At 26.6% G+C, this 11835-nt stretch overlaps 1 protein-coding gene across 1 annotated transcript; it reads left to right on the top strand.

Moving 5' to 3' along the window:
* Window positions 1-1844: 1844 nt before the first annotated feature.
* LOC148566804 (sodium/hydrogen exchanger 3-like) lies at window positions 1845-2399 on the top strand. The gene is made up of 4 exons (XM_088484437.1): window positions 1845-1888; window positions 1970-2108; window positions 2194-2261; window positions 2390-2399. Exons 1-4 carry the CDS (start codon window positions 1845-1847, stop codon window positions 2397-2399), a joined length of 261 nt encoding a protein of 86 aa, XP_088340563.1.
* The last annotated feature ends 9436 nt before the right edge of the window (window positions 2400-11835 follow it).

Raw genomic sequence — 11835 nt, 5'->3', positions numbered from 1 at the left:
TAACATAACGTATATAAAAAAACAAAAAAAGTTACTTAATCCTAGTTTAAAAAAAAAGATTTCGTACTAACCTCTTCGTTGATGACACCGGCTATATGGGCTACTCCATCCAAACGATAAAGTCTGTCCGAATTATCCCCATGGGCTGAATATCCTGCTCAAGCCTTTATTGGAGTGGTTTTGGGTCGTTTTCTCTGGGATTTGGTGGGGTGTGCTTTTGAAAAAGTGGTTCGAATGAGGTTGATTCGAACTCCTTTTATAACCGAATCTTGAGTAATTCGAAACACCCCAATTCGAATTACTACTTGTGCCAAAAATTGAGTAATTCGAATCTGACCAATTCGAATTACTTTGGATTGCGTGTGTGTAATTCAAATAACCCTGATTCGAATTAGTGAGTGTGTGCGTGTGTGTAATTCGAATCAGTGTGATTTGAATTACATGGAGATGAAATTCGAATTATATAGATCTGTGTCTCTCGTTGATTCATGAACCGTTTTTGCTTTTGGCTGATTTCTGTAATTTTGAGTTCTCATTGGCTTAGATGAGTGATTTGCCCAAATTTAATGGTATAACAATATTTGAAATGGTTTTCGTAACAAAATATATTTTTTTAATAATTATTCACTACCACATTTTTTATCTATTGCAACATATTTTCAAGACAACATTTTAAAAGAGTTGTCTAAAATAAAAATAGACAACACTTTATACTAATTGCTAATAAATAGAGTTATTACAACATATTTTTAATCAACATATTATAAGTGATGTCTTAAATAAATTAAAAGACACTTAACAAGTGTTGCTCTATCAAATATATAAAACAATTATTATAAAGTCAATATGTTACATTTTATAAGTGTTGTCTTTAAATTTATTTTAAATTTCGTCTCCTAAGTGTTGCCTAAAATTTTTAATACCTTTCTCGAAAATAAATCTTATAATTGGTACATTATTTAGCTTTGCTTCCCAGTTTCCAGTTTTCCACCGATTTTGAAATAAAACGAATCCAACTTATCAGGAAATAATAGAAGTATTTCTCAAACGAGAACGAGCAAGGAAAGGGACTAGGTCTATGGTTCTACATTGTGCTGAAAAAAGTGAGCACGGCGATGGGGAGGGATACGAAGAATGACGAAGAGAACGAGAGAAAGGGAGATCCGCCATCGAAGGAGGAAGAAGAGAAAGATGGAGAAGGCGACAATGGAGAGAGAAGTCGCCACCGCCGCTTCCTGCACCTCTAGAGCTATCTCTGCCTTGCACTGCTGTTGCCGTTTCTATCTTGCGCTGCCGGATCCGCTACTGCTGTAATCCCTCTTCTCTGCCTTGCACAGCCTGAGCCGTCTCTGTTTGTCGTCGCTGCTCGATGGTCGTCGTCGGCTCGTCAATGCCTCATGTCCTCGCTGCTCTGCCTGAGCCGTCTCTGCTGTAATCCTCACTGCTCGCTGCAATCATGTCTCAGGTTAGGGTTTTTTCTCCTCCGTAATCTTAGGAAGCTAATTCTATTCTCAGATTGGGGAAATTGAGGAATGTGTTTATGTCTAATCATGTCTCAGATTAGGGTTGCTCTTATGATACTGATGGCTTACCTTTCATACATGCTTGTTGAGGTGAGAATCTCCTTTTAATTTTAATGGAGGTATTTTTCCATGTCTATTCATTACATGATGCAATTAATTCCAATACTAATAATTTTATTTTCAAAAGTCACAACCAAGTACGTCAAAAATTTCAACATGTTTGATTTATTATGAGATTGCTGATCTGAATTAACCTATTGCGGGCATGTTTTTGCAACATTGTCATTCATTGCTGAGATATTTATATTCCTTTATGTTGGGATGGATGCACTGGACATAGAGAAGTGGCGATTCATAAGCCAAAGGTAATACTAACATTTCTAGATTAATAAACTTTGTAAAACATGAAAATTTTAATTAACATTTTTGGTCTCTTGATTCATTAGTCCTGGAAAATCAGTTGGGATCAGTTCAGTGCTTCTAGGACTTATCCTAGTTGGAAGAGCAGCATTTGTTTTCCCTCTTTCATTCTTATCCAATTTGCTCCAGAAATCCCCACATGTGAAAATTGACATGAAGCAACAAGTATGTGTTTTCTTTCCCTGTTTCAATTTCTTTTCAGAGCCTTCCTTGGTACATGACTCCTGTCTCCTATGATCTTGTTTCACAGGTCACAATCTGGTGGTCTGGTCTCATGCGAGGTGCTGTTTCTATAGCACTTGCTTACAACCAGGTGAAGTAATCAAACTTCATGGCTAGCTGTCAATACTAACTAAATCTATGTCTGGTTTAGCAATAAACTGAATCCTAAATCTGTGTCTGGTTTAGCAATAAACTGTATCCTAAATCTGTGTCTTGTTTCACAGGTACCTATGATTCTGCCTATTTTTTTTTCTTTTCCATTTTCGTGCCTTGAATCCTAATTTTAATAATATTGTTGCTATTGTAGCATTTTTGGTAATAATGTTGATGTTTCAAGCTTCTCTAGTTTCTGCTCACCATTCATCTCTTACCAAAAGAAGAGTGGCAGGAGTTGATTCAGGTTCCTCTCTTATTTAATCTTATGAGATGTTAAGATATATTCAGCTAGATCTAAATTTACAAATTAATTTAATTGGTTTGTCACATTTCTCTGGAGTTGTTAAGATATAAATAAATATATTTATAATTTTTTATTATTAAAAAAAGTTATTGTGAAATTTGATATATTTCATTTCTACTTCTGATTGTTTGGTGAACAAATCTCACCGATTAATATGTTCGCCATTGCGTCAAAGTTAGTTTTCTATCTTCAGTGTTTTAATCTTACTTACATAAAAGTAATTAACCTGTGGCATTAAAATTACAAAAAGATTATTGTAGATATAAATAAATATATTCAGTTGTTATTGATTTGGTATGCCAGTTCAATTTCTTAGTGTAGCTATGTTGCTTGCTTGTTTCTACTTTTGAAAATTTTGTTATTGATTTGGCCTTCACTAGACTTTTGCAGAAACTATTTTTGTGTGTCATTATCTCAATTGCTATATCACTTTGTCTCCATCTCTATGATCTCTCTTTACACAATCCAAGCACTTTCCATAGGATAAGAATTTGAGTTACTTGAGAATTTGATCTATAGCCTTAGTTTTTTATTTAAAAAGATGACTCTACTTAGTTGTAGTTTTGAATGATAAGAATACATGAAGCTTATGGTTGATTATTGTAGCTGAATTTAAAATAAGTTGCACAAAAATTATATATGAAACACCCCCTTATATATGAATGAGTCTGAGTATTATTACCTGGCTATCTTGATGTGTATGTGTGTGTATGTGATTCATAAAAGAGTGATAATGTTGCGTGAACAAATTAATGGTGATGACTAGTGAGTGGACTTGTCTGATAGTGATAGTCAACTAAAAATGTCTCCTAAGCCTTACTTCTATCCATTTGAGAGTTGTGGAGATGTTAGTACAAGATGAAGACTTACTAAAAATGTCTCTTAAGCCTTACTTCTATCCATTTGATGAACCTGAAGATAAAGTTGGAGAAGATAACAGTTCGAGGCTATCCTCTAATATGTCCTCAGTTAGTGGTTCCAAAGAATAGAACTGTTCTGTTTGGACTCTGATCTAATATAAATTTGCAAGATCTGCATCTAGCTTTTTTCCTTGGCTATGTCATATATATGTGTATTTTTTAGGTATATAATAGAATCAATTGATTTGATTAATATATGCTGAATATGATAGAATCAATTGTTCAAGAGCTTTGTGTTTGTCAAAGATTCTGCTAACAAAAACACTCATTCTAATTATTAGCTAGAGATCAAGCACAAAATTCAATATTAAGATTTCCAGTTTCTTTCAATAAATGTATTTTCCTTTGGATTCAATGCTACTAGATTAGGAGTTCCTCTTGTTTTTTGCTAGCTAGGCTACCAGCGAAGTTAGTAGAAGTGGTAGTTTACAAAGAAAAAATTACAATTTTTGTTGTTGGATTAAAGTGATTCAAGTATCTATTTCAAAGTTTCATGCAATTTCGATAACAAATTTTGGAGAACTTCTAAAACCACTTTTTAATGAGGTAGCAAGAAAAGTTGCTGGATTTGGTCCTGAATGATAAGAAATCATGTATTTATAAGAATTAAGATGGTGACTTGCTAATTTTGCTTTAACAAATATTCTATTAGAAAAACTACAAAAAGCATTGCTCATGAATATATATATTTGTTAGGGGAATGCACAATTTAATATTCATATATAAGAAACATCCCCAGAGGTGAGGTCCTGTTACCCTTCACTCTTGTTGTTTAGAAGGAGTTTTTTAGACCTATTTATTGCTTTTATATCTATAGTAATTAATATCATAAGGAAATTTTTATTATAATTTTTCAGTTTTAATGGTAAGTTGTTTATTTTTTATTGTGTATTATTTGCAGATTTAGCATATGGGACAAGTCAAGCATGGATATAAAATATGCAAGTAGATTGACATTTTTTTGATAAATATTAATTACTATTTTGTTATGACAATTATTGTTAGACAATAATTTTATTATTTTGTTGAGAATTATTGATAAACATGTATTTGAAATACTAATTGAACTTTTTAATATCTATTTTAATTAGAATTTTATTATTAGTTATCTTGTCTCTTTTATAATTTTTTTCTATTGTACACAAATTTATTTATTAATTAAAATAATTATACATGTATGAACAAAAAATTTTATTAAAAATTTTATTTTTTGTATTTTTATTACAAAATTAATTTTTATTTTTATAAAAAAGACAACCCTTTTATTAGTTGCATATTTTGAATATTAGACAACACTTGTATGGTTGCATATCCAAAAGAAAAAGTAACACTTGCACAGGTTGCATATCCAAAAGAAAAGGCAACACTTGTATAAGTTACATATCCAAAAGAAAAGGCAATACTTTAAAGGGTTGTATATTCAAAACTAATAGGCAACATTTCAAAGGATTGCAAATTTCAACTTATAAGCAACACGTAAAAGAGTTGCATTTTATTGCAAATAGGCAACACCTTTTAGTAGTGACCAAAATACGAGAGAAGAGACAACACTGCAAAAGTGTTGTCTCAAACACACCTTTGAAGTGTTGTTGTTTTTCAACCAAAGGCAACACTTACCAAGTGTTGCTCTCAAAAGCGTTGCTTTTGAAACAAAAAAGTGTTGCCTTGATCTAAGGCAACGGCTGCATATGCAACGCTGCCCAAAAACGTTGCCTTAGGTCCAAAAGTATTGCCATAGATCAAAAGCAACCTTTTGTCAGCCTTTAGGCAATACTTTTTAAATGTTGCCTCAACCTAAAAATGTTGTAGTGATTAAATAATTTTTATTTAATTTTGATTTTAAATTAATTTTTTATTTATTATTTAATTTTAAATTTTATTTTTTATTTTATAAATTATTATTTTATTATTCACTATTTATATTTATTAACAAGTAGAAACAACAATGAAATATATCTTTCATTAATTGTAACCTCCATAAATATTTTGACAATATGAATCAACGAATTTTTTATTGATTTGTTACATCCTAAAAATTAGAAAAATCGTGTTTGTTGTTTATTCAATTAATTTATTTGACACCAATCAATTAGTAAAAAACGAGTAGCGTCAAAAAAGTCGATTGGAAGTATAATACAGTCAATTGAATTGCGCACTAGAGTATGATTTTTTTGTATTCAATCGACTAAAAATATAGTACAATCGATTGAATTTTGCATAGCAATATCGATTTTTTCTTATTCGATTGATTAGAACTGTAACACAATCGACTGAATTGTCCAAATTGATCAATTACAAATGATACCCAAATGTACAAGGTAAAATACAAATATGTTGTAAAAATAAATAAAATGGATCAATGTGATCTTAGAAATAAAATAATAAAAATGATGATTCTACAATCCTTTCTATTATAATATTAATTAGCAGAGTAAAAAATGCCTCTATAGCGAATATCAAATACTGATGAATAAACATTTACATGTTTAAAGATGCTTCTGAGGGGTTTTAAGATCCAAGTACCGTCGGAGTCAAACTAATTCCACCACTGCTCGAGTTCGAACAACCATCAAGATTATATTTAATGTTTAAAATTAGATATAAGATTTCTTTAAAAAAGGTAACCATTATTCTTGAATCAAATAAATTGAAATATGAATGTGTATGGATTAAGATTTTACACCTACATACTTTCTTGTTTAAATTGATAATAATAAAAAATGATTGATAAATGTTATAACTGTAGAATTAGATAATTAAAAAATAAATTGATAATAAATATTTATTAATTATTAATCTTAATATTAAAAAAATAAAATTTGAATATCTAAATTAAAATAAAATTAAAAAATTTAAAAATAAAATTATAAAAATAAAATAAATAATCAAATAATAAAATAATAATTTATTAAATAATAAATTAAAACTTAATTTATAAATAAAATTAAATAATACTTTTTTAATAATTATTAAAAAATTAAAAATATATTTTATTATTAAGACTATTTAATAATTCAAACGGACCATGCATTAAATTTTTTACCAGATCAAAAAAGATCTTTGCATTCGTTGGAAAACATGTATATCGATACTAGATTATCGTTCTCGATCTTTTCCATTCTCACTTTTTCTAAGATGGTTTTTTTTATACTTTTTATTTGAATAAATTTTTTTTGTCTTTAGTTATTTGTCCGAAAATTTTTTATAATTTAAAAATGTCTAATTAATTATTAATTATTTAAATAATTAATCTAAATAATCTTTATAAATAATAATATATTAATAGTTCAAGGATAGTTTATATCAAAATTATTAAGACATTTATTTAAATAAAAATATTAAAAATATTTTTTTTATAAAAAATGATGTTAAAAATATATTTTATTTGTTTGATCATATTAAAAAAATAATATTTTTATAATATATCAAATTAAATTTTATAATTTATTATTTAATAATAAAAAAATACATTTTATATAAAAAAAAATTATAAAATCTTTATAATAATATCCACTTTTTTATATTCTCTAATCTTAAAAGCAAAGTAATCAATGTAGTATACATAGATTATATTATTCTGTAATGAAAATTACTCAGATTATTTGACTAGCACTGCGTTGAATAATAATAGAAAGCATTAGATGGTGACATGTGTATCTGATTCCTCAACATTATTTGCTACTTTACTTTCTCCCTTCAAACATCTTTAGCTAACTAGTTATCTTGTGATGGGAAATTTCGTTCTTTTGTACATTAAAATTAATTATTAATATAAAATATATATTAAAATATAAATATATATTAAAAAAATAAATTTATATATATATATATATATATATATATATATATATATATATTAGTAACAGAATATATTTGTTTTTTTTTTTTCTCAATTCGTCAAAATTTATATATATATATATATATATATATATATATTAGTAACAGAATATATTTGTTTTTTTTTTTTTCTCAATTCGTCAAAATTTAATTCCCCGTACCAACAGAGGTCAAAGGGTCAAATACAGTGAGAAATTCTTAGCATCTTACTGCATAATTGACCCCCAAAGATCATTCATCAACTTTTTTATTTTTATTGTATATTATTTTTTAAATAAAGAATGGGTGCCAGAATACCCGACTATATATGGTCAGAAAAAGTTACCAAAAAAAATATATGGTCAGAAAAATATGGTTGGTTATTGCAAAAGAAATCATGCAATTTTTTATAAGTTGTAAAATCGATTTTTATATTAAAGTACTGATTATGTCCTGTTAAGTTAATCTTAATTGGGATAATAGCGAATTCTTAGTTGAAATAGATTAATATTATTTTAGAGTGAAATAGGGTAGTTTGGTTAGTAAAAGAGAGATTTTAATGAATATTTGAATATATTTATCTAATTTGAAAACAACATTTCATATTTATTATCTATTATATCTATTATATATTTCTAATTTTACAATTAAAATGTACCACATGTCACTTTCTCATTATAATTAAAATTAAATCTTTCCCTCTAAAATTAAAGAATTCTTCCCTCCTCCTTACTAATTTTACAACTAAAATATGCTACATATCACTTTCTCATTACAATTGAAATCAAATCTTTTCCTTTAAAATTAAAAAGTTCTCCCCTTCTCCCTCTTCTTTTATCTATTTCTCTCATTCCTTCAACCACTCTATCAATTTTATATATCCTTATCAATATCAATGACTAATTACTAATTTGACAATCAAAATGTGCAACATGACATTCTTTAGTTGCATTAAAATTAAAATTAAAATATTAACATTGAAATTGAAATATACTTATATTATGTATCATATATTACTATTTAATTTAATAATCAAATATGTTACATGACACTCTCTTATTAAAATTGAGAGAAAATATTTTTTTTTTCAAAATTAATAAACTCCCTTTCTAAATTCTCTCATCTACCTCTCTCTATTTTTCTATTTCTCTCTACTATTTTTACTCTATATATAATTTATATTTTATATTAGTAATTTAACAAATCAAAATATGTCATCCAATATTTTTTTACGATTAAAACAAAATTTTTTCTTCCAAAATTAACAAACTCTCACTCTCACTCTCATTCTTCATCTTTATGTTTTTCTCTCTTTTCTCTCATTCTCTATTTTTTTCTATCTTTCTCTTCTACAGAAAATAAAATTAACAAAATAATATAATTTAAATTATTATTATTATTATTATTATTATTATTATTATTATTATTATTATTATTATTATTATTATTATTATTATTATTATTATTATTATTATTATTATATAGTTTTTTAGTTTTTTTTATTTAGTTTTAACTTTTTACCACGTATCTTTCTAATCTATATTTTTATTTTTCTTCTTTCAAATATTTATTACATATAATTTGGAGAGAATACTAATGTTATAATTAAAAGTTAGAATCAAGATTTAATTGTTTAAAAAATTAATTTTGAGTTAATTTTATAACTATCAGTATAATTTTTTATGCTAATATTAATATTTAATTATAATTTTATATACATAGAGAAAAAATATTATTTTTAAATAGCAAGTATAAAAATTAATTATTTTTATTTGTGCAACAGACTTAACAGTTAACACCTAATTAAATGTAAAAGTATACACATTAAATTGTTATAAATTTTAAATTACGAAAGTTAAAATTAATTATTAATAAAAAATTAAAATTTTTCATATAAAAATAATAACTAAAAATTTTATTATTTGATTTTTTATCTACAGATATCTTGATCTTTTTAGTCAGAGACTTTTGTCAATCTACAATTTTTTTTTGTAAAATTAGTTTGATTTTATAAATCTTTTGTGCTATGCATAATCTATATTGTCAGAACAAAGTGGACCGTGATTTTAAAAATTTTATATTTCTGTAATATTATTATGGATAAAAATACTAGTATATTTCTAATTTTACAACCAAAATGTGTCACATGTCACTTTCTCATTACAATTGGAATCAAATCTTTCCCTCCAAAATTAAGAAATTCTCCTATCTTCTTTACTAATTTCACAACCAAAATGTGCCACATGTCACTCCCTCGTTGTAATTGAAATTAAATATTTTCCTCTAAAATTAAAGAATTCTTCCCTCCTCCATACTATTTTTACAACCAAAATGTGTCACATGTCACTCCCTCATTGCAATTGAAATCAAATCTTTCCTTCCAAAATTAAAGAGTTCTCCACTCCTCCATCTTCCTTTCTCTATCTCTCTTATTCCTTCAACCATTCTATCTATTTTATATATTATTATTAATATCAATGACTAATTACTAATTTGACAATCAAAATGTGCAACATGATATTCTTTAATTGCATTAAAATTAAAATTAAAATATTAAAATTGAAATTGAAATATACCTATATTATGTATCATATATTACTATCTAATTTAATAATCAAATATGTCACATGACACCCTCTTATTAAAATTGAGCAAAAATATTTTTTTTCAAAATTAATAAACTCCTTTTCTAAATTCTCTCATCTATCTCTCTCCATTTTTCTATTTCTTTCTGCTATTTTTACTCTATATATAATTTATATTTTATATTAGTAATTTGACAAATCAAAATATGGCATCTGATACTGTTTTATTACAATTAAAATAAAAATTTTTTTCTAAAATTAACAAACTCTCACTATCATTCTTCATCTTTATCTTTCTCTCTCTTTTCTCTTAGTCTCTATTTTTTCTATTTTTCTATTCTACAAAAAATAAAATTAATAAAATAATATAATTCAAATAAAAAATATTATTATTATATACATATTTTTTAGTTTTTTATTTAGTTTTAAATTTTTACTGCTTATCTTTCTAATCTATATTTTTATTTCTCTTCTTTCAAATATTTATTACATATAATTTAGAGAGAATATTAATATAATTAAAAGTTATAATCAAGATTTCAATTATTTTAAAAAATTAGTTTTGAGTTAATTTTATAACTATCAGTATAATTTTTTTTATGCTAATATCTAATGATATTTTTATATATATAAAGAGAAAAATACTATTTTTAAATAAGAAGTATAAAATTTAATTATTTCTATTTGTGCAACAGACTTAACACCTAATTAAATGTAAAAGTATACACGTTAAATTGTTTCAAATTTTAGATAATGAATGTTAAAATTAATTATTAATAAAAAATTAGAATTTTTCATATAAAAATAATAACTAATAAAAATCTTATTATTTGATTTTTTATCTATAGATACCTTAATCTTTTTAGCCAATGACTTTTGTCAATCTATAACTTTTTTTTGTAAAAGTAGTTTGATTTTATAACTTTTTTGTGCCTTGCATAATCTATACTGTCAGAACAAAGTGAACCGTAGTTTTAAAAAATGTATATTCCCGTAATGTTATTACGGGTAAAAATACTAGTATTATTTATTTTATTAATTTATATATGATCACCATATTTTATTATGAAATATTTCATGTCAATAAATACTATTTTATAAATTTATATGTACATTTTGACAACTCAGCTGCAACTCCAAGCTCAATTACTCAAACGATACAATTTCAAGTCCAAACAAAAATACTGAAGATAAGCAAGGAGAATCTATCTGAGAAGGAGAAAAATGGACCAGAATCAACTGAAAACATATGAATTAGGCCAAAGAGATTGAGAAGAGCTCATGTATAGTTGAGAGACTATGTTAGGAAGTAACAGAGGGCCGCAGAGAATCATAGCTAGTGAACTGAGGTGTACCAAGTTAGTTAGAAAAGAGTGGGGAGTGACGTGAAGGAGGGTAGAGAAAGAATTAGTTAAGAAATTGTTAGGAGTTTCTCCCTCAACTCGAAAGAGGAGTATCCATTAATTTTCTCAAGTTCAATATAACGTCTCATACAATTTTATTCATACACTATTTTCTATTCTTCTTCTTCTTTTCATATAACATTTGGTGCTTTCATTGAGAATAATTCCACCATAGGAGTCACTGATGAACTCACACGTTCTCAAGCCGAGATCGTAGCCTTACAACGGAGCCATGTGGAGCTGAGTAGTCAGTTCACTGATAGTAACACTCAGTTGTCTGCTATAGAGGAAGCATTGAAGGAGTTCAACGCTAATTTGAAGGGGCTCTGAAAGTGAAGGAGTTGCTAGCTGGCTCACCATGAGAGGGAACTCTAGCTTCGTCACGCTCCCCATCTCAGCCGTTGGTACCGCATTTAAAAGGAATGAAGGTCAAGCTACCATTGTTTGATGGAGAAGGTGTGAAAGAGTGGGCGTTCAAGGTTTCAG

The sequence above is a fragment of the Arachis ipaensis genome, chromosome B4 (genome assembly GCF_059453495.1).
Source record: "Arachis ipaensis isolate K30076 ecotype BB chromosome B4, ASM5945349v1, whole genome shotgun sequence".
NCBI lineage: Eukaryota > Viridiplantae > Streptophyta > Magnoliopsida > Fabales > Fabaceae > Arachis > Arachis ipaensis.
This window is presented reverse-complemented; position numbering and strand designations above follow the sequence as displayed.